The sequence below is a fragment of the Passer domesticus genome, chromosome 6 (genome assembly GCF_036417665.1).
Source record: "Passer domesticus isolate bPasDom1 chromosome 6, bPasDom1.hap1, whole genome shotgun sequence".
NCBI lineage: Eukaryota > Metazoa > Chordata > Aves > Passeriformes > Passeridae > Passer > Passer domesticus.
The window spans coordinates 53850415-53872502 of NC_087479.1; the positions used below are offsets into that span (position 1 = coordinate 53850415).

The 22088-nt window shown below is 61.6% G+C and overlaps 7 protein-coding genes across 15 annotated transcripts; 2 read left to right on the forward strand and 5 right to left on the reverse strand.

The window, feature by feature from the left end:
• Positions 1-699: 699 nt before the first annotated feature.
• LRRC10B (leucine rich repeat containing 10B) lies at positions 700-2923 on the reverse strand. Its single transcript, XM_064425778.1, has one exon. The coding sequence runs from the start codon at positions 2764-2766 to the stop codon at positions 1411-1413; it is 1356 nt and encodes a 451-aa protein (XP_064281848.1). The 5' UTR covers positions 2767-2923; the 3' UTR covers positions 700-1410.
• Positions 2924-3056: 133 nt separating this feature from the next.
• LOC135303689 (uncharacterized) lies at positions 3057-5270 on the reverse strand. Its single transcript, XM_064425779.1, has 7 exons — positions 4862-5270; positions 4580-4791; positions 3845-3924; positions 3718-3768; positions 3507-3581; positions 3355-3427; positions 3057-3281 (listed from the first exon to the last, which is right to left on the reverse strand). The coding sequence occupies exons 1-7, from the start codon at positions 5146-5148 to the stop codon at positions 3151-3153; spliced, it is 909 nt and encodes a 302-aa protein (XP_064281849.1). The 5' UTR covers positions 5149-5270; the 3' UTR covers positions 3057-3150.
• A 235-nt stretch (positions 5271-5505) lies between these two features.
• Positions 5506-7448, reverse strand: SDHAF2 (succinate dehydrogenase complex assembly factor 2). The gene is made up of 4 exons (XM_064425787.1): positions 7367-7448; positions 6696-6904; positions 5871-5980; positions 5506-5791 (listed from the first exon to the last, which is right to left on the reverse strand). The coding sequence occupies exons 1-4, from the start codon at positions 7379-7381 to the stop codon at positions 5661-5663; spliced, it is 465 nt and encodes a 154-aa protein (XP_064281857.1). The 5' UTR covers positions 7382-7448; the 3' UTR covers positions 5506-5660.
• CPSF7 (cleavage and polyadenylation specific factor 7) lies at positions 7439-15149 on the forward strand. 2 transcript variants are annotated; one of them, XM_064425776.1, is made up of 10 exons: positions 7439-7485; positions 8102-8222; positions 10589-10810; positions 11229-11332; positions 11569-11714; positions 12937-13342; positions 13416-13534; positions 13609-13774; positions 13865-14038; positions 14124-15149. In XM_064425776.1, exons 2-9 carry the CDS (start codon positions 8169-8171, stop codon positions 14031-14033), a joined length of 1386 nt encoding a protein of 461 aa, XP_064281846.1. In that variant the 5' UTR covers positions 7439-7485; positions 8102-8168; the 3' UTR covers positions 14034-14038; positions 14124-15149. The 2 variants fall into 2 exon arrangements, with proteins under 2 accessions (XP_064281846.1, XP_064281847.1); XM_064425777.1 differs by having other exon boundaries at positions 7442-7485; positions 10592-10810.
• Positions 13605-16806, reverse strand: TMEM216 (transmembrane protein 216). Of its 5 annotated transcripts, none has more exons than XR_010365127.1 (6): positions 16705-16802; positions 16420-16521; positions 16245-16337; positions 15834-16035; positions 15417-15743; positions 13605-13721 (listed from the first exon to the last, which is right to left on the reverse strand). XR_010365127.1 is itself a non-coding variant. In XM_064425783.1 (5 exons), exons 1-5 carry the CDS (start codon positions 16715-16717, stop codon positions 15086-15088), a joined length of 540 nt encoding a protein of 179 aa, XP_064281853.1. In that variant the 5' UTR covers positions 16718-16806; the 3' UTR covers positions 14877-15085. The 5 variants fall into 5 exon arrangements, 2 of the variants coding, with proteins under 2 accessions (XP_064281853.1, XP_064281854.1); XR_010365125.1 differs by lacking the exon at positions 13605-13721 and adding an exon at positions 14877-15170; XR_010365126.1 differs by lacking the exon at positions 13605-13721 and adding an exon at positions 15177-15329.
• On the reverse strand, positions 16322-19563 carry TMEM138 (transmembrane protein 138). 2 transcript variants are annotated; one of them, XR_010365128.1, is made up of 7 exons: positions 19461-19563; positions 18506-18727; positions 18262-18433; positions 17465-17540; positions 17227-17382; positions 16420-16521; positions 16322-16337 (listed from the first exon to the last, which is right to left on the reverse strand). XR_010365128.1 is itself a non-coding variant. In XM_064425786.1 (5 exons), the coding sequence occupies exons 2-5, from the start codon at positions 18631-18633 to the stop codon at positions 17270-17272; spliced, it is 489 nt and encodes a 162-aa protein (XP_064281856.1). In that variant the 5' UTR covers positions 18634-18727; positions 19461-19563; the 3' UTR covers positions 17067-17269. The 2 variants fall into 2 exon arrangements, 1 of the variants encoding a protein (XP_064281856.1); XM_064425786.1 differs by lacking the exons at positions 16322-16337; positions 16420-16521 and having other exon boundaries at positions 17067-17382.
• On the forward strand, positions 18865-21969 carry LOC135303690 (lysosomal membrane ascorbate-dependent ferrireductase CYB561A3). 3 transcript variants are annotated; one of them, XM_064425782.1, is made up of 6 exons: positions 18865-18992; positions 20506-20711; positions 20775-20983; positions 21057-21211; positions 21429-21585; positions 21697-21969. In XM_064425782.1, the coding sequence occupies exons 2-6, from the start codon at positions 20528-20530 to the stop codon at positions 21718-21720; spliced, it is 729 nt and encodes a 242-aa protein (XP_064281852.1). In that variant the 5' UTR covers positions 18865-18992; positions 20506-20527; the 3' UTR covers positions 21721-21969. The 3 variants fall into 3 exon arrangements, with proteins under 3 accessions (XP_064281852.1, XP_064281850.1, XP_064281851.1); XM_064425780.1 differs by lacking the exon at positions 18865-18992 and adding an exon at positions 19519-19674; XM_064425781.1 differs by lacking the exon at positions 18865-18992 and adding an exon at positions 19781-19881.
• The last annotated feature ends 119 nt before the right edge of the window (positions 21970-22088 follow it).

Genomic DNA, 22088 nt, shown 5'->3' on the forward strand with positions numbered 1-22088 from the left:
ACATCAGGGGCTTGGAATGCTGAGGGTCTCTGCCAGGGTCAGCACCCTCGGGATCATGGATAATTCCTTGCTAATTAGCAGCACTCTCTTCCTAGATAAAGCATGAAGGGCTGGGAGACACCCAGAATTCCAGGAGTGTGTTTCTGGGATGTCATGGGATCCTGGGATGCTCTGCCTTACAGTGATGGGTACCTGGGAGGGAAAAGGGATTGACAGCCTGCACCTATTGGGAAAACCTGATTCAAAGCTCCTGCTAAGCCCCACATCCCTGAAATTACCCCGGAGGAGCTGGCACGGACAGCTCGTGCACATCCCACAGCTGAGGAAGTTCCACGTGTCCAAAATAGCCGTGGTTCCTGCTGCGGAATGGGAAGCGGCAGGAAAGGCCGGCAGCATCGCCCTGCAGTGCCGGAGAGGATGTGGCAGGAGCTCTGGCTGCCTCCCAGCCCCAAACCCAAATCCACGGCCATTAAAAGCGGATGTGTGGTTTGAAACCTCCAGCGAGCTGCAGACCTCGGATCCCCAAGCTTTCCACCACACGGGCTCAGCTCAGAGATGGACGGAGGGAATCAGGATTCCTTGGATGTCCAAAATAAGAGGAGCTGGTGGTTGCACACCAGGATATGTCACTTGGTTTTAGGGGATCCCAAATAAACCCTTCCCTGAGGCTGGTCCCCACCACTTTTCTCTCACAACAAATTCCTTGGATTTGTGCTTTTTATTGCCTGCGTTTGGTCCAAGAGGCACTTGGAGAGAGGAAGAGGAAGGATAAGGTGTCAGCCCTGGGTCTGGTGCCCGTTTTGGGACAGACAGTGCCAGGGATGAGCTTCCTCTTCCCACAGAGGCAAAACCCTGTCCAGGTTGGAGACAGGCAGTGCTTCGACCCAGGCGGAATTTCCATCGTCTCCTTCCCAAACTGGATGGCCAGGAGGAGCCTGGTGGAAAATTCTCTCCCCCAGCCCAATTCCCGCAGCAGGATGGGGTTCTCAGGGCCTTTGTTCCCAAAGCTCAGAGCTCTCTAGGATGATGGGATCCATGGAATGGATGCATCCAGCATTGCTTTCTCCTGCGTTGCCCATTGGGACAGGAGTAAAGGATTTTCAGAGGTGGAGGAGTGGAAATGTCCTTGTTCTCGTGGGGTGGCAGTGTGGGATCAGCGCACAGGGAAGGGGGCTGTATCCCAATCCAAGGCACCCTGGAGTAGCGGGGTGCTCTCAGGTGGGATAACCACTGGGATCCACGAGCCCTGCCAATCCAGGACACAACGCTGCTGTCCCAACAGGATAAGGCTGATCCTCAGCTCGTCGGTTTTCCTTTGTGGAGGCTGTGAACTTCCTCCTTTCCCAGCCCTAGATGGGAATTCCCTGGGAGGCAGGTGGAGGCTCGGCACTCCTTCAGGGGGACAGCGGCTCACGTTTCCTCAGGAGATCCCGTCAGGGCCGCGATTTCCCCCTCCCCATCCTCCGGCCCATCCTCGGGGGACACCGGGGCGGCCTCCGTGCCCTCCTCCTCCTCCTCCTGGCGCTGCAGGCTCTGCAGCCGCTCCTGCCGCGCTTCCATGTATTCCTGCGCCCCGTCCCCCACCAGCTGCACCTCATCCCCGACACAGGGCGGCTGCCGGACGGGATTGTGGTCGTAGGACAGGAGGCGCAGGGAAGCGAGGCCGCTGAGGTCCGGGAAGCTGGCGATGCGGTTGCGATCCAGGTCGAGGACGCGGATGTGATCCATGCGCAGCAGCACGGGCGGGAACTCCTGGAAGCGGTTCCCGTAGAGCCAGAGCCCCCGCAGGCCGGCCATGCGGGGCAGCGCCGCGGGCAGCCGGCACAGCCGGTTGTCCCCCAGCTGCAGGCTGCGCAGCTCCGGCAGCTGCAGGAGGGCGCGGGGGAAGTGCGCCAAGAAGTTTCCCTCGATCCAGAGGCAGCGCAGGCTCTGGAGCTGGGCGAAGGAGGGCGGCAGCCCCTGCAGCCCGTTGCGGCCCAGGTACAGGTGCGCCAGGTGGGGCAGGTCGCACACGGCCTCGGGCACCTCCATCAGCTCGTTGCCGTCCAGGGCGAGGGTCCGGAGGTGCTGCAGCTCCGCCAGCTCGTCCGGGACCTCCCGCAGCCCCGCGTCGCTCAGGTAGAGCTTCCGCAGCCCCTGCTGAGCCCACAGCTCGGCCGGCACCTGCCGGCCCCGCACCTCCAGCCGCTGCTCGACGCCGTCGGGGCCCTCGGCGGCCGCCATGCGGGCCCCGCGCCCCGAGGAGCCGCCGCTGCCCATCGCTGACCGGGACCGGCACCGGGACCGGCACCGGGCCCGCCAGGGCGGCGGGGGGGGGACGCCGTGGCCATGGCAACGCGCAGCAGCCAATGGGAGCCCGCGCCACCGGGTACAGGCCCCGCCCCGCCGCTCGCGCCCAGCGAGGCCACGCCCACAATTCCATTCATGCCCCGCCCGCCGTTCCCACGCCCGCCCGGCCCCGTTCCCGTGCGGCTTGTCCCGGCTCCGGCCCCACACCAGGCAGGGCCCCCTCGCCCCCCGGCATTCCCAGCCCCTCTCCCAGCAGCCTGGCACCAGCGTCCTCACCCTGAATTCGGTGTGAGGCCCTAAGTTGAGTGTGGGGTCCCTGGGCTGGGTGGGAATCCCTAACTGGCAGGAGGGGCTCCCTGAGCTGTGCGTGGATGCCTTGACGGGGTGCGGGTCCCTAAACTCGTGGGGAGCCCCTCTGTGATTCCACACATCCCCTGGGACCCTGCCGGGAGCCACTCCCTGGGGCACAGATCCCATTCCCCACGGCCAGGGAAGATACGGATGAAGCCTCTCCAAGTGCCCCCCGTGCCATGGCTGCCCACCCCGCGGGGTCCTTCCTCCTCCTCATCCTCCTGCTTCCCACCACAGCCCTGCCCAGATTTTCCTGCCGCAAATGAGCTGTGTCATCCCAAAGCCGGCTTGGAAAGCTGGAAAGCCGGGCTCGTACAGCCCTCCAGCGGCAGCTAGCCAGGTGACATCCCCCGACCACCCAAACCCCTCCTGCCAAGCCTTGGGGATGCAGGAAACCCCCAACATGAGGGAGCAACCCAAGGGCATCACGCAGGGTCTTTATTCCTCCTACGGGGGTTTGGGAAAAGCCCAGGATGGGATTCCCAGGACGCAGCAGCACTTTTTGGGGGGTCACGTCAGGGGGTCATCGATGCGCCACAGGTTGGTGGGGCGGTTGTTGGTGCTGAAGCCACTGGGACTCGGGATCTGGATGCCCTCCACAGATCTCGGGGCCCAGGTGGTTGGAGCCTGTGCCCACCAGCCTGGAAAATCCAGCAGGGATCGGTGAGGGGGGTGCCACTCCTCCTGGGGGCTGCAATGCCCCCACAAACTCACCTGGTGCTACGGGGGCCAGCGGCGAGAGCTTGTTCAGGAACTTGTTGTGGACAGTGCTGTAGGTCAGTGGCTTCTGTGGGATGCAGTGGGTTGGGAGCGTGCTTCCTTGGGAAAAGGGATGGGGACAGGGGACACGGCTGGGCTGCACCCACCTTCACGGCAATGACTCCCTTGGGTCCCACTTCGAGCTCCGGGGGGGCGAAGGGGGCAGGGTGGCCCATGGCAGGCTGGGGGTGTGGGGGGACACAGGGATGAGATCCTGCTCATTCCCACGCCCAGGCAGCTCCCAGGGCTGCCTCAGAGCCCACTGGGAGCGCTGGGACAGGCTGTCCCCTGCCCTTGCCACCCCGTCCCTTTGCTTACAGTGCTGCATATGGCAGGAAAGGAATCCATCCGACCACCACCGACATCAAGCTGTGGGATAGGAGAAGTGTCCCCTGGGGTGCTGAGGGGTGGGGGGCACAGGGGACACGGTGGGGACGGGGCTCACGGGCTGCTCTGGCAGGGTGAGGTCACTCCTTGGCGCGGTCCCGGCGCAGCCCGACAGCTCCGTCACCCTCGGTGGGACACCTGTGGGGAGCAGATGGAGCAGGGATGTGCCCCGTGCCCCCAGGCCTGGCATTACCTGGATACACCTGTCCCACTGTGTCTGAAGGGGGCAGGGGCTCTCCAAACACTTCCAAAACCTCTAGAGGTCTGACCTGACACTGACATCCCAAAATCCCTAGAGCTGCACGTGGCTCTGGGACCATCAATAATCCCAAAACCTTCCTGATGTTGGAGCCGGACCTGGAACCCCCAGGGCCTCATATCCTCCTGTGGATGGAGGTTTCCTAGGAATCCTAACACCCCAAAATCCTCATAAGGACAGAGCTTTCCCTGGGATCACCAAGACCCCAGAATCTCCTGGGAATAGAGCTTTCCCTGGGATCACCAAGACCCCAGAATCTCCTGGGAATAGAGCTTTCCCTGGGATCACCAAGACCCCAGAATCTCCTGGGAATAGAGCTTTCCCTGGGATCACCAAGACCCCAGAATCTCCTGGGAATAGAGCTTTCCCTGGGATCACCAAGACCCCAGAATCTCCTGGGAATAGAGCTTTCCCTGGGATCACCAAGACCCCAGAATCTCCTGGGAATAGAGCTTTCCCTGGGATCTCAACACCCCAAAACCCTCCCCCTAAGGCTGGAGCTTTCCCTGGGATTGCCAAGACCCCAAATCATACCTGGCTTGGCAGGACTGGCACAGTGGCTCTGGGTGCCGTATTCCCCGGATGCATTCGGGGCTCTCACCTCCCCGAAGCGGAGGTGGGAAAAGGAGAGGCCGGTGGGATACGGACACTGCGGCTCATCCACGTGCTCGGGCAACATCCTTTGGTAATCCGGGCGCCCGAAGACCTTGAAGTCCTCGGAGGTGGTGGACACGTCGGTGTCCTGGCTGCGGTGGGAATGCCCGTGACGGAATGATCCCAAAACGTGTCCCCCAGACTCCCGGAGCAGGCACCTACCGCTCCACGTGCGGGAAGATCAGGGATTTGAGCGCCGAGTAGTTGTTGACGACGTATCCCGAGCCGGTGTGGACGCCGAGGAGGGGCCGGATGCTCCTGTCGCTGGGGGGCTCGATCCCCCAAATTCGCCCCTCCCTCGGCTTTCGGGGCGAGCCCGAGCGCCGCTGCCCGAAGGCCGCCTCGTAGGTGGTGACGTAGGAGCCCAGGGGCCCCGAGCGGGGGTCCCTCACCATGGGGAACCCCGTCCCCAGTCCCGCGGCGGGCGAGTCCTGCGGCAGGGACGGCATCCTGGCTCTGGGAATGGGGCCCTGGCGGCGGGAATGGCCCGAGGCACGGCGCTACGCCATGGCTGGAGGTGCCCTGGAGGTGCGGGGCCTTCCCAGCGGAATGTGCCCGTGGAACGCGACTCTATCTCCCGGCAACCGCGACAACGGGGACCTCCCGGGAGGCTGTCAACAACCTCTGGAGGGCACCGGGAATGTCCCGCTCCAGCCCCCGCCCCGGGGTGGGGTCACCTCCTGGGGGAACTGGGAGAAGGGGCAAGTGGGAATTGGGAATGTCAGTGAGGTGGCATGTGGCAGATTGAGGTGGGAATGTCACCGAGGGCCCGAGCCCGATGTCACAAAGCAGGAGAGGGGCAGGGCCAGCAGCCAGGCAAGGCCAGGGTTTTATTCAGCATTCCACGAGTGTCCAGAGGCTGCTGGGAGAGGAGGAAAACCACAGGGAAGGTGGAAACGCCAGTCCAGAGCCCCATGTCCCCGTGCTGCTCCAGGGAACGGGGACAGAGGCGTCCCCTCCCTCAGCGTGGTGGCTCAAACAGATATTCCAGGTCCGGCTGCCGGAGCCTCTGCTCCCTGTTCCTGTTTTTGGCAAATTCCCTCAGCATGGCCATCACATCGGTGTCGAATTCCGCCGGCGTGGGCTTCGCTTCTGAGGGGAAGAGAGGGAAGGCTCAGCTCCGTGCCGGCGCCGGGTGCCACCCCGGCGTGCCAGGCTGTGCCACACGTACCCGTGGCCCAGTAGTAAATGTCCCAGTCGTTACTGGGCTCGTTGATGAGGCGGTCGTAGCGCGTCAGCTGCTCCTCGCTCATGCGCGCCAGGTTCTCCTTGGCAAAGAGGCTGGGGAGGGATGGATCGGGATGAGCGGGAGGCGAAGGAAGAGCTGGGATCTGAGAACCAGCTCAAAAAATGGGATCCTGGAAAACACGGACCCCCAGCCCGCCCTCCCTCAGCTCGGCGGGTGGGAAAACACCTGCACAGCACTGCCAGAGGAGCTCTGGAATCTCCAGCCCTGGAATCCCCTTATCCAGCCTGGTCTGCTGGGAGGTGTCCCTGCCATGGCAGGGGGTGAAGCTGGATGTCCCTTCCATCCCAAACCATTCCAGGATTCCATGAGCTCGTTCACATGAGATGTTGGAAAGGAATTCTTTCCTAAGAGGGTGCTGAGGCCCTGGAATGGACTTCCCAGAGAAGCTGTGGCTGCCCCATCCCTGGAAGTGTCCAAGCCAGGTTGGACAGAGCTTGGAGCAACCTGGGATAGTGAAAGGTGTCCTTAAGGTCCTTCCCCACCCAAATCTTTCCAGAATTCCACAATTCTATGTCTCTAATTGCTCCTTCAATCCCAAAATCCGACTGGCCTTGTGCTCACATGTCCCAGGATTTACATACACCCTTCCCAAAGGATTCTGGCTCACTGAGCTCTCCCAGCTCTACTCCATCACTGGATCCTGAAACAGCAAGATCTCGGAGCAACTCATCCCAGGGATTTTTGCACTACCTCAGTAATCTCCTCCCTGTGAACGGAAGGACCTGGAATCCTGGGAGCCAAGCCCACCTGAGCAGGATGCAGTTTTCCAGCATCCCCCTTTTCCTGCTCTCGTACAGCAGCCGGGCTCTCTTGGTGTGCAGCGGCTCGTCGGGACGCTCCTGCCAGGGGGGCAGGGGGATCTCCAGCACGTCCTTCCCGGAGTCCGTGGGGCAGTCGCCCCGGTAGCCGCGCTGCGGGACCAGCGCCCGCAGGAGATGCTGGCGCAGGGAGCAGAGCTGGAGGGACAGGGAAAGCACAGGGGTATCAGTGCCTGCGCACAGGGACCGCTCCAAATCCCAGACGGGACTCCCAATCCCAGCCCCCAAACCCCGCTGCCCAGGCCCCATGAATCCCCCAGATCTCCATTTTCCCCCCAAAATCCCCTTCTGCCTGCTCAGACTCTCCACCTTTTTTTATCTCCTCTTTTCCTCCCATCCTGCCTCTCCCCCAAACTCACCCCTTTCCTCTCCTTTTCCCTCCCCCTCTCTCCCCGTTTTTCCCCCTTTCCCCCCGTTTTTTCCCCCTTCCCGCTTTCCCTTTCTCTTTCCCCCTTCCCCAACATTTTTTTCCTTCTCCTTCCCCGTTTTACCGTTTCCCTCCCACTTTAACCTGCTTTTTCCCGCTCTCCCTCCTTCCTCTGCCCTCTCACCCCCTCCCCTTCCCTTTTCCCTCCCAGTTTTCCCCCCTTCCCCCCCCACCCTGGCCGCCGCCATCTTGCCGCTCTCCTCCCCGGCCACGCCCCCTGGCGGCTCCGCGGGGCGGGGCGTGCCGGAAGTGGGCGTGGCCCCGCCCGGAAGTGGGCGCGGCGGCGCTGGCGGTGAGCGCGGGCGGCGCGCGCGGGGCTGGGACCGGGGGAGGGGGGGGGGCCCCGGGCGGGGGCGCGACCTATCGCGACATATCGCGACCCGCCACCCCCGCCCCCGCACTGCCCCTGCCCGCAAAGCCCCCGGCCCGCGCCCCGCCGCTCCGCAGGGCCGCAGATGGCGGGGACGGGGCGGCGCGGAAAGGGGGGGGGGGCGGCGGGGGGGGATCGTGGGGGGCACAGGGAATTTGGGGGGAAACGGGAATTGGGGGGGGAGACAGGGTACGGAGGGATAGGGGGATTTAGGGGGGACACGGGATTTGGAGGGAAAGGGGATTTTGGGGGGGCACAGGGGTTTGGGGAGCAGAGGGGATTCAGGGGGACACAGGGATTTAGGGGGGACATGGGATTTGGGGGGACACAGGGATTTAGGGGGGAGAGGGGATTTGAGAGGCAGAGGGCATTCGGGGGGGAGAAGGGATTTAGTGGGGCACAGGGATTTGGAGGGAAGAAGGGATTGAGGGGACACAGGCACTGGGGTGAGGAAGCGGGATCCGGGGCACGCAGGGATTTGGGGGGACCCCCCCGCGGGTCCCCAGGGCCTCGGTGACCCCGTGCCCCCCATTCCCAGAGCACCTTCCGTGTCCTGGCTCCGCCCGGTCCCAGCCCGGGCTCCCGCTTTTCCCGCCTCTGGAAATATGTCCGAGGGAGTGGATCTGATTGACATCTACGCCGACGAGGAGTTCACCCAGGTGAGGGCTGGGATGGGGGTGCAGGTCCCCCCCCTTTCCTTTGGGAAGAGATCCCGGTGTCCTGCAGCTCATCCCGGTGTCCTGCAGCCCATCCCGGTGTCCTGCAGCCCATCCTGGTGTGGCTGGGAGAAGGGAAGCATCGTTCCCGATCATTCCCAAATCTCGGGGGCTGCCACCTCCAGCTGTGGTTAAAGGTTTTCCCTGTGGGTTGTGACACGTGGCTGGTCACGGAATGCTTGGGATTTAACAGCTTAGCTGTGTCCTGCTTGGAAAAATGAGCTGGAAGAGGCACTTCCAGGGAATTACACAGTGAGGGGATACCAGGAGCCAAATCCATGGGATCACCCAGGCTGGGAATCTGTGCAGGAGCTCGCTGTTCCTGCGCTGCTTGTCCCATCCCAGGAATATCTGGGATTCACAGGAGGAAATGATGAAGGAAGGGGGTGTGTTGGAGAAGCAGATTTTAGGGAGCTCATGGATGTGGGAAAGCAAGTGCGAAGGCAGATGTTGGAAAATTCGAAACTGCCATGGAAAGCTTGTGGAGAGAAGTTGGCAAGAGGAAAAGTCATGGAAACTGGAAGCAAAGCACCCGGAGGAAGGAATCACCATGGAGAAAGGAATTCTTGAGAACTCCTGGAGTGATCAAGAGAAGCTTCTTCTGGTTTTGGGTGGGAATATCCCATGGACTCTCCTGGGAAGACTGAGTGCATGGAGGATTCTCCAAGCTGGAATGGTGATCCAGGCCAGTGACTCTGGCATGTTCCTCCCCCTGGGATGTGTGGCAGAACACCTGGAATTCATCCATGCCAGGATCAAAGCAGTGGGGAGGTGCTGTGGTGTCCCTGTGGCATTCCAGGGATGCCAGTGTAATTCCAAATCCCACTTTTCCACGTGGTGATTCCCACTAACAGTGCCCAGCTTCACTCCTGTGCACCTCAACTCAGCGTGCAGGAGAATCCCTAAAATCTCCCAAGCTGAATCCCCTAAGTAGCAGAACTGAGGGATTCCTAGGGATTCCTCCTCTAGCCCCTCCTTCCTATTTTTGGTCTTGACTTTCTGAAACTTCCAGGCGGGAATCTTCCAGCCTTGGGCTGTGTCCAAAGGCTCCTGGTGGAGGTGGGAGCGTGGGAGTTGGATTAACCAAACACTTGAGCTTTTTTGGGAAATGAACACAAAACTACAGCTCCCTTTTCAAATCATTCTTTTATCAGCTCCAGGGAAAGAGCTGGATGCAAAAGCTCAGGGAGGGGGAAAATGGTTGGATTTTTGGATTCCCAGGTTTCCACGATCCTTGGAAAGCTGAGTGCTGAGCATCCTTCTCTGTCCAGCTCCCGAGAGGATGTTTGCAATTCCCTGACCCTCAGGCTGTCTCCAGCAGAAAACATTGTCCAAACTGCCTGGAATTGAAAGTTTGGGAGCAGAACCTCTGGTTTTATGGCACACCAGCTCCTGTGGGATGGATCCTCACGGAGTGATTTTGTAGGATGAAACACTCGGCACAATCTGAACGAGGAACTGGGATCCATAGTAAACACAGCACTTGCTGGACATTCCAAATGAAATACAGCCTGGGACAGAGTGGGAATTGGGAGGCAGATCTAGCTGGAATTCCCAGCTCTGGAGCTTCCTGAGCTTCCTCTGCCAAAGGGACAGATCCAATGTGTGGGAGCTCCTACCCTAAAAAGGGCTGTTTTCCCAAAAAAGAGGAAGTTTGGGGTGATGAGCATGGTTTGAGGGGGGTGTGCAATTCCCAAGTTAGATTTTTGGGATGCATGTGTTGCTAAGGAGTGATAGGCTCATCCCTGCAGGGCATTTGGTTTTCCACCACTGAATTCTTGCCCTCCAAATCGGGAATTTCTTCCTGGTGGCAGCAACAGGGTCTTGTCCTGTTGTGTGGGATCCAAGTGGGCTGGTCCTTGGAATGTGCTGGAGCTCAGTGGGGGTTTAGATGAGATATTGGGAAGAATTTCTTCCCTGTGAGGATGGTGAGGCCCTGGAATAGATTTCCAGGGAAACTGTGGCTGCTCCGTCCCTGCAAGTGTTCCAGGCCAGGTTGGACAGGGTTTGGAGCAACCTGGGATACTGGAAGGTGTCCCATGGCAGGGGATGGATGGGATGATCCTTAAGGTCCTTATTCCAACCCCAACCATTTCATGATTCCATGAAATCAGAGCCCATCATCCTGTTTTTTGGGATTGCCCAGGCAAGGGGTGGCTGTAATTCCCAACTGTGCACAGACCCAAACCAAGTGATTTGGGCCTTAAACCTTTGGACTCGGCTTGGAAATTCCACTTGGGAATTGGGACAGCAGGTTTGGAAACAGCAAAGAAGGCTTCCCAAGCCAGGATCTCATGACGTTTTCCCAGCAGGACCCGGAGTTCAGTAATGCTGACCAGATGGATCTCTACGACGACGTGTTAGCAGCCAGCTCCCAGCCCCAGGAAAAGCGTTCCAGCAGCTCGGAAGCGCCTCCGGAGATCCGTCAGGAGCCGTCTCCCAAGCCCAACAGCAAACCCCCAGCCATCCTGTACACCTACAGCGGGCTCCGGAACAAGAGGGCCGCCGTCTACGTCGGGAGCTTCTCCTGGGTGAGTTCATCTTCCTGGGAATTCGGGATTCCTGGGGAATCTCTGAGGGGCTGCTGGGCTCTCTAGGGGAGTGGCAGGGATTTTGAGGGGCCTGCTCCTCCTCAATCCTGAGCTGGTGTCCTGAGCTTTATTGTGAACTGGGATTGGCTTTGTGATCCTCAGGGGAAAGGGATTTGTGTCCCTGAGGAGCTTCTGGGCTTTGAGGTGCTGCTCCTGAGTTGCCTTCTCCTGTTCAGGGATGCAGGAACAGTTTTGGGAGGGCTCTGTTTTGTCCGGAGAACTTGTCACTGTTACCCGTTCCCAAGGCTTGTTCCGGATGATTTTAAGCTCCCTGAGGAAGTCTGGGGGTGACATTCCTCAGGTGGGTGGGGGACACTGGGGACAGACATGGATACCAGCCTGTTCCCTCTGCCCTCAGTGGACGACTGACCAGCAGCTGATCCAGACCATCCGCTCCATCGGAGTCTACGACGTGGTGGAGCTGAAATTCGCGGAGAACCGAGCCAATGGCCAGTCCAAGGGGTGAGAGCCAGTGGAATTTCGGGTGGGAATGATGGGAGCCAGGCCCTCATTGCCACTTCCATGGTTTTGTGGAGGGTGAGGGAGCAGCTGGCGCTTTTCCTGCCTGGGACAGGGAATTCATCCCAAAGAGCATGGAAAAGTGAGGAGGGGGTGTGGAACAGTGGGATGGGATCAGGAGGAAGGTCTGGGAGGTCTCTGCAGGGGTTCAGGACTCAACCTCCCTCTCTCCCGCGCAGGTACGCGGAGGTGGTGGTCGCCTCCGAGAACTCGGTCCATAAACTCCTGGAGCTGCTTCCCGGGAAGATCCTGAATGGAGACAAGGTGGAGGTGAGGCTGGCGACCCGGCAGAACCTGTCGCAGTTCGAGGCTCAGGCTCGCAAACGTGAGTGCGGCGCCGGTGCGAGGCGGGCGGGGGGTTCCATCTCACACACATCCCAAATCCCCCCAGATCAGCTGCCAGGCCCAGCCCAGCAAGCCCTCGGGATGGGGGGAACCCTGCCAGGAGCGTCTGGGGGTTGTTTTTCCCATTCCTGAGCCGGATTAGCTCCTGACCCGAGTCTTTATGATCCCCTTTTAGGTGCTCCCACACTGCGAAGATCCCTCGTAGCCTCCTCCTCCTCCTCTCCAAACTGAATGGGCTTAAGCTCTTCAGGCTCTCAGCATAGCTAAGACCCTCCATATCTATTAGTAGCTCCTCTCTGGATCTGCTCCAGAATTTTTCCATCCCTGCGGAGGTAAGGTGCCCAACACTGGAGGAATATTCCAGCTGGGGCCTGGCCGTGGGCATCCCTCAATGGCAATAGGTGGTCCTGGCCTCACTCCGCAGTGATGCGACGGGATCCTCAGGGATTGTCCCGGCAGGAGCGTGTCCGAGGAGGTCTTGGCCAGCTCTGGTCCTTGTAGATCCCTTGGCATGTTTTGTGCAAGGAAAACTTCCCCCTTCCCAGCAGAGTTGCTTTACTCCCTTCCTTTGGCTCAGGTGCCTGAGGGGATCGGCTGCTTGGTGCTTAGGCTGTGTCCCAACTTGCCCTGCAGTTTTGGTGGAGCAGGGAGTGTTCCCTGGGCCGAGTTCCGGCTGCCCCCAGGGCACAGCGGAGCTCCCATGCAGCCTTTTGGCATCCTGGGAGCCGTGGCTCCTGTCACACCCCTTCTGTCTCATCCTCAGTGCCTCTTTGGATAGAGCAAGGCTTCTTGACCCTCTTGGAATGCTGAGTTTTCCTTCCTCTAGCAGCAGCTCCGTTGCTGTCAGCACTTGGGTTCTGTCCCCTCGTGTTCCTCCACGCTTGGGCCTCTCCAAATCCATGTGTAAATCTCAGGCTCTCCGGGTCTTTGGATGTCTTTGGGGATCTCTCACCATTCCTTGTGGCTTTTGGCTCCTGTCCCTGTGACCTGCCTGACCCCAGGGCACTGTGCGGGGTCTTGCTGGAAAGCTGGGCCCCTCTTGGAAAAACACATGGAAGCGGAGGCTATGTGTGGCCGGCTGGATCTCTCTCTGGGCACCTCCAGCCCTCCAGGGGTGGGAGGAGGAGGAGGAGCAGGAGGTCTCAGAGACCCAGACACCCTCCAGCTGCAGCTCACAGCTCTTTTCCCCATGCCACTTCCAGGTGTGCCGCCGCGGGCCCACTCCCGGGATTCCATGGATGCGGTGGACGGCCGGGCGACGCCGACAGAGAATGCGCTGCCCCCCGCCCGCATGGAGAAGCCCCCCTCGGTCCTGCCCTTCTTCAGCCGCCCCCCCGCGCTGCCCCTCATGGGGCTACCCCCCCCTCCCATGCCCCCTCCGCCTCCCCTCTCCTCCGCTTTCGGAGTCCCTCCGCCTCCTCCTGGAATTCCCTACCAGCACCTGCTGCCGCCGCCGCCCCGGCTGCCCCCGCCCCTGGCCGTGCCCCCCCCCGGGGCTGTGCCCCCCGCCCTGCACCTCAATCCCGCCTTCTTCCCGCCGCCCACCGCCGCCCTGGGACCCCCTCCGGACACCTACGGCAAGGCCATGGCTCCATACAACCACAGCAGGTGAGCCGGGCGGGAATGGGGTTGGGATGCTGGGGGAGGATCCCGCTGACCCCTGTTCCCGCTGTGCCAGCAGCCGGGAGCTGGGCCCGCCGATGCCGGCCGTGAGCGAAGGCGAGTTTGAGGAGATCATGAACCGCAACCGTGCCATCTCCAGCAGCGCCATTTCCAAGGCGGTGTCCGGCGCCAGCGCAGGTACTTCCCGCGTCCCTCGTGTCCCCCATCCCGGGATGGATTCCCGCTCCTGACCCCCTGCTCCGCTCCACCAGGGGATTACAGCAACGCCATCGAGACGCTGCTCACCGCCATCGCTGTCATCAAGCAGTCGCGCGTGGCCAGCGACGAGCGGTGCCGCGTCCTCCTCTCTTCCCTCAAGGATTGCCTGCATGGAATTGAGGCCAAATCCTACAGCAGCAGCTCCAGCAGCAGCTCCAGGTATCCCCCTGGATCCAGAGAAGGGGATCCGCCCTGCAGGTGAGCGACTGAAAAATCACTCTTTGGGTTTTGTCTCCTCTTTTTCCAAAGGAAAAGACACCGATCCCGGGAGCGCTCTCCCAGCCGGTCCCGCGAGAGCAGCCGGCGGCACCGGGATCTGCTCCACAGCGACGATCGGCACGAGGATTATTTCCCGGAGCGGAGCCGGGAGCACGAGCGGCATCGGGACAGGGACAGAGACCGGGACCGGCACCACTGAGACAGGTGGGAGGCTCGGGAATCCCCTGGAAGCGTGAGGGGTGAGGGAAGGGCACTCCCACCATTCCTCTCCTCTCCTCTCTCCCGACAGGAATTTGGCAGGAAGTGGTTTTTAATGGACTCTATCTCCTCACCTCGACCAGGATGCCGTGCCCGAGGCTGCTCCGCCCCATCCCGGTCCCTTCCTCGCCACCACAGCCCCCTCCGGGCGGGAACCCCGCCCGCACCTCGTGGCCTTGGGAATCCCCCCCACCACTGCTGCTGCTTCCTGGGGCCATCCCGCTCCGCTCCGTGGATACTCGGACCCAAAGAGAAATGGTGCTTTTATTCCATGGAGGGAGGTTTGTGAGCCCTTCCCAGTCTGGGGGGGAACGGAGGAGACGGAGCCCTCCCCGTGCAGCTTGGGGGCTTGGAGATGCACAGCTCCCGATCCCGGGATCAGGAGCCATGTGCCATCCTCTGGATTGCCTGGGGACACTCGCGTCCCCATCGCCCTGGTGGGACACTGTGCCACGCTCCTCCTTTGCCCCTTCGCCCTCCAGGAGCTGGGAAAAAGGGGCTGGAGCTGGGTTGGGGGTCATCCTCTCTATCCCGACATTCCCCACAGCAGCATTCCCACCCAAACGGCAGCTCCGGCCTCTCCCGCAGAGCCTTCCTTGTTTTAGAGGAAGCGGAAGAGGCAGGGCAGGCTGTGACCCCCTTGTGTCCCCTCAGAATCCCAAGAAGGAGAGGCAGGGAGAGCCCAGGAGGGTCAGGATGAGCCGGGACACACTGGGTGACTTCCAGGGCTGGAATCACACTCAGGTGGGAAAACCCAGGCCCTGGAAGTCTTTTTAAGTTGAAATAACCCAAATTCAGGAAAAATCACCCTGATTTTCCCAAGCCCCACGAGGTGGGAGCACTCGGCAGGAGAGCTCCGGGTTTTTTTTTACTTACCGCCACAGATTTTTAGTTTCTTTCCAAATAGTGGAGGGGGAAAAAGATTTCCCCCATAAATTGCAGAGCAAATCCCTGGAAGCCCCGGCGAGGCGCCGCCCCTCCTGCTCGCAGTGATTAGATTTGTCTTTGGATAGGTTGGAATTGTGTAATAAACTCAGATGACGTTGTCAGTCTTTTACACAGCGCTCCTGTTGCCTTCCTACGGTGGGATTTGGGATAATGAGGGATGGGAGGGATTTGGGGAGGTCTGTGCACCCGTTGTCCCTCACCCTCTTCCTCCTCCACTGGGCTCCTGTGCTTCCCAAACTGGCTCTGAGGTGCTGGAAGCACCTGAGCATTCCCAGGGGGACCCACGTTCCTGGGCACCAAGTAAAAATAAATATTTATTGGAAAATAGTGAATTAGTCTGGAAGATCATAGAAAATAAAAAGAGGGTTCTTCATACCTTGAGCTGGCTCAAGCTCTGAGGAGTCCGAGTGGATTGGAGAGTGGGAAAGGTGGGAGGGATATGTCCAGGGGGCAGTGAGTGAAGTGGGAAAAGGGAGGGATGAATCCGTGTGGCAGCAGGTCCCTGCTGAAGTGGGAAGCAGGAAAAATGGGAGGGATGTGTCCACATAGAAGCAACAGAGTGGGAGGGATGTGTCCAGGTGGCACCAGGTGAAATGGGCAGTGGGAAAGGTGAGATCCTCCCCCTTCCCGGGGCTGGGGAGTGGAGCTGGCACGGGTGATGCTTCCCTGTGTCCCTGGGCCGTGTCCTCAGTAGGGATCCGTGCTGTGGAAAAGGACAGAGACGGGGATGTGTGGGTGCCAAACCAACCTGGCAGCTCCCGCGCCGGCTCCCCCAGTTCCTGGGATGCAGCACCTGGAGAAGGAGAGCAGCGCCAGGAAGCCCAGGAGCAGCTCCAGGCCGTAGAAGAGGAGCAGGATGGCGCTCAGGAACGCTTCCAGGCGCAGGGAATATGTCTGGAGCAGCAAGTAGTACACGGCCAGCACAGCTGCCGGCACTGTGAGTGCCAGGCTGAGGGACAGCGGCACCTTCCGCTGGCACAGGTTCCCCTTGGAGCCTGTGGGACACAGAGCTGGGATCAGATCGTGGAAATCATGGGAGGCTTTTGGGTGAGGAATTAAATGTCCCGTTCCCGTGGGCAGGGACACCTTCCTCTAGCCCGGGTTGCTGCACGCCCTGCCCAACCTGAACACCCAGGGATGGTCCTCGGGGGTGTCCCAGGACTCTGCACTCCCTGTGGAGCCTCTGGCATTCAGGGCCACTCACCGAAGAAGATGCGTGTGGCCTCAATGCCGAGGTAGAGGAGGAGCAGAACCACGTCCAGCACCAAGTTGGAGACGGGATAGGGCAGGAGCAGCACTGCAGGAAAAGCACCGCCCTCAGCACCACATTCCTGCCCGTCCCGGCGGCGTCGGGAAGAGTTCCGGAGCGAAGGACTCACCTTTGTACACGAACACGAACGCTTCCAGGAGAAAATACGTGGCGCAGTACCAGCCGTTGAGGAAGAGCAGGACCTGCAGCGGAGCCGAGGAGCGATGGCGGCCTGAGGGGACACGGGGCGGCCATGAGGGGGGGCACGGGGCGGACACGGCAGCGCGGCCCCCGGAGCCCTGCAGCGCCTTGGCCGCCCCCCTGCCTCCTTCCCAGCGCCGCTCCCAGCCCGGGTTCCTCCCGGTACCCCCCGTACCCTCCGGGATCCCCCGTTTCCCCCCGGTCCCGCTCCCACCCCTGGGCGCCATCTTCCATCTCCATGGGAACCGCCGCCGCCGCGCTCGCCCGCACGGGGGCGCCGAGGGCGAGCGCGCGGAGCGGGAGGGCGGAGCCGCTCTATCCCCCGCCCCTCTCGGTGGTTTGGCGGCACGCGCGCTGCCGCTCTACCCGCACCTCTCTATGGCGGGAGGACCGATCGCTGCTCCGCGGGTTCGAATCCCCCTCCTTCCCAACCCCGCCCCCTCGTATCCATCGGGATAAGAATCCCACACCGGAACCGGGAACGGCCCCGTCTGGCGGCTGCAAGCGCAGCGCCGAGCTGGGTTACAGTGCAAGGAGTGCAGCCGTGACACCGGGTGGGCACAAACACCCGGCAGCCTCTGGAAAACACATCCGATTTATTCCTTCAGGGTTTCCAAAAACATTCCAGTCCCAACCACGGCCGTGGCCCTGAAGTGCAGGGACGCCCCACAAGCCTCCCGCTGACTCCCAAAATCCCAAGGGCTGGTCCCCAGAGAAAGGATGAGCCGGAACCGACCCCCACGGAGCCGGTGGAGTGCAAGGAGATTCCAGGGGATCCATCAGCCACGGAAGTGGGCAAATTCCTTGCGGAGCCAGAGTGAATCCTGGTAGAAGAGGGGGTCTCCCAGGTGCACAGCTGTCCGCTTGTAGAAGTAGCAGTAAAGCACGGCCGCTGCAGGGAATTTGGGGATGAGAGAGGGCCCCCAGCACCCCCACAGGATGTGGGATCCCCACCCTGATCCTTGGATCCTTACCCAGCCTCTGGAAAACAAACAGGGTCTGAAGGCCTTCAGTCCAGATGAAGCGGCTGGAGTCACGCCAGCGCAGGTTCTGAGGGGGTTGGAAAACTGGGAATAACCCCTGGAGCAGCTTCACTGAGCCCTCCCAGAGCCCTCACCCCATTCCAAAGGTTCTGAGCAGGATGGAGGGACATCAAGCCAGGAGTTACACCTGCAGAAGTTTGGGAAGCTCCCTACCCCAAAGGTTAAGCAGCTCAGGGGATTTAGGCATTGAGCCCAGACCTATTCCGGCTTCAGACTGCAGATCCCTGCAAATCCCTGCAAATCCCCTTCCTGGACGGCGTGGGCAGCACCGGAGCAGCTGCTGTGGCTCCTGACCCCCAAAACATTCCCTGTGCTCCGGGGCAGCAGGATGGAGGGATGTCCAGGGGATGGGAACTGCTCCATTGGGAAGGAGCTAGGAAGGAGTTTATTCAGGAAGGAAAAGAGGAAGGTGCTGCCGGGACAGATCCAGGAGCTGTGGGAAGGGAGGGGTCTGCCCCCAGGTAGAGGGATCAATCCCAGAAAAAGCAGGAGCTGCTAGCACAGGCTTTCCCTGGGGAAAGAGGATTTTCTGATGGGTCACGGCCCGTAGGGAATGAGCTGGGATGGGGCTGGGGCTGGGCAGGACCCTCCCAGGCTGATGCCAACCACAGGGTCATGGAAGGGGAACATCCTCCACGGGACACCTTCCAGGGGGAGCACTGTGGGAAGCTGGGGGTCAGGGAAAAGCCCCCTGGGAGAATCCAGCAGCCGTGCCCACGCCACCCTACCATAATCCAGACGTGGAAGGAGATGCTGAGCGCCAGGTAGGCCGCGGAGAGCAGGATGGTCCCCTTGAACTTGTGGAAGAGGAGGTTGACCAATCCCGCCTGGAAAACGTAGGTGTTGAAGAACATGAGGAAGACGATGATGACGTTGAAGACGACGGCGATGTCCTGGATGCTGCCGGGAGAACAGAGGGACTGTGGGCCCCAGGCTCTGCCGGGGCTGCTGCCCCACCTGGCCCACACTCACATGAAGAGCACGAGCTGCACGGCCGGAGCCGCGCGCAGCAGCTCCGAGAAGGAATTCACAAAGAGGTCGTAGGAGAGCAGCAGGAACTGCAGGAACAGCACCAGGCTGTAGTTGCTGGGCTGGAGCATCCTCCTCCCTGGGGCGTGGAGCCCTCAGCCCCAGCATTCCCAACGGATCATGGCGCTGGGGGGGCTCAGCAGGGCCTCTCCCGACATCCCAAACCTGCAGGGGGAACACAGGGGTTGGGGTGGATCCCAGAAACCAGGACAACCCAATGAGCTTTCCCCTGAAATCCACCCCAATGCCCATGTGAGGAAATCCAGGGATGAGTGAGACGTGCAGTCCCAAGAAGCAGTGTCCAAGCAGGTTATTCCTGGCTGTTCCCAGCTCCATGGGCAGTTCTGAGCAGGTGTGGGCATGTCCCACTCTGGGCACAGGGACAGAGGAGTGAGGAGAGACAGACGGGAATTTTTGGACACCGGAGCAGGTACAGCGCTCGTGGGACACATATCCCACGGGAACAGCCCCCTCAGGGATCATCCTGGCTGGAGAGAGACGGAGGGGACAGGGATCCCGGCAGGAAAAGGGCTGTGCTGGGGCTGAATTCCCTGAGGGGGCACATGGTGACAGACGGGGGTAAAGGGGCTGGAAAAGGACGGAAAGTGGCCGGGAATACGGGGGAAGAAAGGCTGGGCACGGGAGCGGGAAACTGACGGACATGAGAGGGGAAAGAGCTGGATACGGGGATGAAGAGATCCCTCTGTGCCCCTCCACACCCCGCGTCACTCCGTCCCCTCTCACAGCCACCACCGCGGAGCCCCCGCGCCCCCTCTCGCCGCCCTCTCCCCCCGTCCCTGGCCGCCCCCCCGGTACGCCCGAGCCCCCCTGGGTGCCGGAGGTGCCGGTCCCGGGGGTCCCGCGGGGTCCCGGCCGCGCCCCCGCCCCGGGCGCTCACCCGCCGCCGCCATCTTGGTCCCCATGGAAACGGCCGCCAGAGCCGGAAGTGAAGGCGGAAGTGGAGGCTGGAGGACCCGCGGGGCCGCTCTGGCCGCCGCTCCCCTCTGTGGCAGCGCATTGGGGCGGGCGGGAAAACCATAGAGATGAGCAGGCAGAGCGGCGCTCGCCAAGATGGCGGCGCCCAGTGACGAGGAGGGGGCGGTGGGGCCCAGGTACAGCCCCGGGGTTGGGAGCGCTGGTGGGCGGCTCCGGGGTTGGGAGGGGCCGAGGGACCTCGTGGTGTGGGTTTGTGGGGGTGTCAGGGCCGGGCGTTTTGTTCCAGGTCTAGGGGAGCCTCAGGTTTGGGGGGGGGCTGTGGAGTCACGTGTTCCCTATTTTCGGGGAGCCATGGCACCGACTACCCCAGATTTGGGAGATCCGTGAGTCTCTGTGTCCCGGATTTTGGGGAACCACAGGGCCGCGTGTCTCCACCCGTTTCCTGTCTGTGTGTCCCGTAAGGCAGCCGGTTTGAGGGTGTCGGGACATCCCCGGTCCCCGGAGGCGACAGAAATACCCATTTCTGGGGGCACATGCAAATCACATGCAAATGAGAGCGATCGGGTTCCTGCCAGGGGGGCCATGACAGCTGACACCGAGAGCCCCTCGCTGCCATTCCCTGGAGTGCCGTGCCCGGGAATTCTGCTCTGCACATCCTGTTCCATCCCTGGCCTCCTTCCCAGTGCAGGGCACAGCTGGACTCTGGTCACCCCCTCAGGGTTCCCGGTTCCCCTTTCCGTGGTTCCTCCTGGCGCTGCCGGAGAGCCCCAAAGGCACCGCAATCCTCCCCAGGTGCCACCATCCCGGATCCATCCCTGCCACCATTCCCAGGCCGGGAAGCAGCTGGGCCACCATCGGTGGCTGGGAAGCAGCTCCGTCCCTGTCACCTTGCCCAGGCTGGGAAACAGCTGCTCCCCCCACGCCCTCTGGGGCTCCCAGTTCCCCTTTCCGTGGCTCCTCCCTGGGACCGCATCCGGAGCCTGAGCCGGCTCCTCGCTCGCCCACAGGTGCCACCACCGCTCCTCGGCCATGCTGGACGTGCCCTTCCTGCCCTTCTGTGCCTTCCTGGGAGCGCTGGGACTGCTCTGCGTGGCCATGGTGGGCACCTGGTGCCAGCACTGGCGCGGGGGCTTCTCCCTGGACGGCAGCTCCCGGACGTTCAACTGGCACCCGGTGCTGATGGTGACGGGGCTGGTGGTGCTCTACGGCGCAGGTGAGCAAAGGGAGCGCGCGGATCCCGCCACGGCTCCTTCCTGACGCTTTTCCCCCCTCACAGCTGCCCTGGTTTACCGCATTCCCAACACGTGGAGCGGCCCCAAGCTTCCCTGGAAGGTGCTGCACGGCAGCTTGGCTTTGGGAGCGTTCGTCCTGACCGTGCTGGGGCTGGCGGCCGTGTTCTCCTTCCATAATTCCCAAGGGACGCCCAACATGTACTCGCTGCACAGCTGGATGGGGCTGGGAACTGTCCTGCTCTTCTCCTGCCAGGTGGGAATCCCTGCTGGATCCCTCAATCCCTCCGGCATCCCGAGTTTTCCACCCTCACCTTCTCTCCCCACAGTGGGCGGCGGGTTTTGGAGCGTTCCTGCTTCCCTGGGCTCCCACCTGGCTCCGGGCACTCTACAAGCCCATCCATGTTTTCTTTGGCTCTACCATCCTCATGCTGTCCGTGGCTTCCTGCGTGTCAGGAATCAACGAGAAGCTTTTCTTCAGCCTGTGAGAGTCAGGGGCGGGGGGGTGGGCTTGGGAAGATCCCTCACAGGGACTGGGGGGCTCAGGATGTGGATTTGGGCTGGATATGGGAGTGACCAGCGCAGAGCAAAGGGAACTGAGCACTTCCTCAGGTGTGTGGCTCCCTGCACACTTCCCTGCAAGGTTTGGGGTGGGGTTCAGGAATATCCAGATCATTCCCAGCCTCTCTTCCCCGCTCCAGGAAGAACGGGACCATGGCGTACAAGCTCCTGCCGGCTGAGGCCGTGTTTGCCAACACCCTGGGGCTCCTCATCCTCATTTTTGGAGTGCTGGTGGTGGCTGCCCTGGCCAGGCCCAGCTGGAAGCGCCCGGATTCCGACTCCCCGGACTCCCGCCAGGTACGGGACATGCTGGGTGGATTTGGGAAGGTGAATTGGGAAGCTGCCCCCCAGCACAGTCCCGAGGTGGGGAAGGATTGAGGGATCCCGGCTCATCCCTGTGTCCCACAGCCCCTGCTCTCTGCCGAGCGCTGATCCCAGGGATCTCCCAGCACTCCCAAGCTGCATCCTTGTGCCTCCACGTGCCAGCTGCTGCCTGGATCCCGGGCCATGCCAAACCCCAGCACTTGCCAGTGCCATCCCTCAATGCCACAGCAGCTGGAGCTGCCGGAGCCTCGCTGGGACAAAGAGGAGCATCCGGATCACTCCCACTCCAGAGGATCCGGCTCAGGGTGGAGCCACTCAGGGACCTCACGGACACGGAATAAAACATTGGCTTCTGCAGGGCTCTGCTACTCAAATCCCTGGGGACAAGGGAGGGCCTGGGGTGGGAGAGGTGGGAGCTTGGGAGTAGGTCCTGGCCAAGCCAAGCTGTCCCTTCCAAGGGCTTGTCCTTGCTGGCT

Bases quoted from the DNA above. Each gene is read 5' to 3' on its own strand.
- LRRC10B (XM_064425778.1), bottom strand. From the start codon at position 2,766: ATGGGATCTGTGCCCCAGGGAGTGGCTCCCGGCAGGGTCCCAGGGGAT.
- LOC135303689 (XM_064425779.1), bottom strand. From the start codon at position 5,148: ATGCCGTCCCTGCCGCAGGACTCGCCCGCCGCGGGACTGGGGACGGGG. The intron at 3,769-3,844 runs GTGAGCCCCGTC...CCTATCCCACAG, and splicing joins TCACCCTGCCAGAGCAGCCC to CTTGATGTCGGTGGTGGTCG. The intron at 3,582-3,717 runs GTAAGCAAAGGG...CCACACCCCCAG, and splicing joins TTCCTGCCATATGCAGCACT to CCTGCCATGGGCCACCCTGC.
- SDHAF2 (XM_064425787.1), bottom strand. The intron at 5,981-6,695 runs GTGGGCTTGGCT...ATCCCTCCCCAG, and splicing joins GAAAACTGCATCCTGCTCAG to CCTCTTTGCCAAGGAGAACC. The intron at 5,792-5,870 runs GTACGTGTGGCA...TCTTCCCCTCAG, and splicing joins CATTTACTACTGGGCCACGG to AAGCGAAGCCCACGCCGGCG.
- CPSF7 (XM_064425776.1), top strand. From the start codon at position 8,169: ATGTCCGAGGGAGTGGATCTGATTGACATCTACGCCGACGAGGAGTTC. The intron at 11,715-12,936 runs GTGAGTGCGGCG...TGCCACTTCCAG, and splicing joins CGAGGCTCAGGCTCGCAAAC to GTGTGCCGCCGCGGGCCCAC. The intron at 13,343-13,415 runs GTGAGCCGGGCG...CTGTGCCAGCAG, and splicing joins GCTCCATACAACCACAGCAG to CCGGGAGCTGGGCCCGCCGA.
- TMEM216 (XM_064425783.1), bottom strand. The intron at 16,036-16,244 runs GTGAGTGGCCCT...TGTGTCCCACAG, and splicing joins GGCCACACGCATCTTCTTCG to GCTCCAAGGGGAACCTGTGC. The intron at 15,171-15,788 runs GTTGGTTTGGCA...ATCCCACCGTAG, and splicing joins GCCGGCGCGGGAGCTGCCAG to GAAGGCAACAGGAGCGCTGT.
- TMEM138 (XM_064425786.1), bottom strand. From the start codon at position 18,633: ATGCTCCAGCCCAGCAACTACAGCCTGGTGCTGTTCCTGCAGTTCCTG. The intron at 18,434-18,505 runs GTGAGTGTGGGC...TTCTCCCGGCAG, and splicing joins GTGCAGCTCGTGCTCTTCAT to CATCCAGGACATCGCCGTCG. The intron at 17,541-18,261 runs GTAGGGTGGCGT...CAACCCCCTCAG, and splicing joins CCTTCCACGTCTGGATTATG to AACCTGCGCTGGCGTGACTC.
- LOC135303690 (XM_064425780.1), top strand. From the start codon at position 19,634: ATGGCGGCGCCCAGTGACGAGGAGGGGGCGGTGGGGCCCAG. The intron at 20,984-21,056 runs GTGGGAATCCCT...CTCTCCCCACAG, and splicing joins TCCTGCTCTTCTCCTGCCAG to TGGGCGGCGGGTTTTGGAGC. The intron at 21,212-21,428 runs GTGAGAGTCAGG...TCCCCGCTCCAG, and splicing joins GAGAAGCTTTTCTTCAGCCT to GAAGAACGGGACCATGGCGT.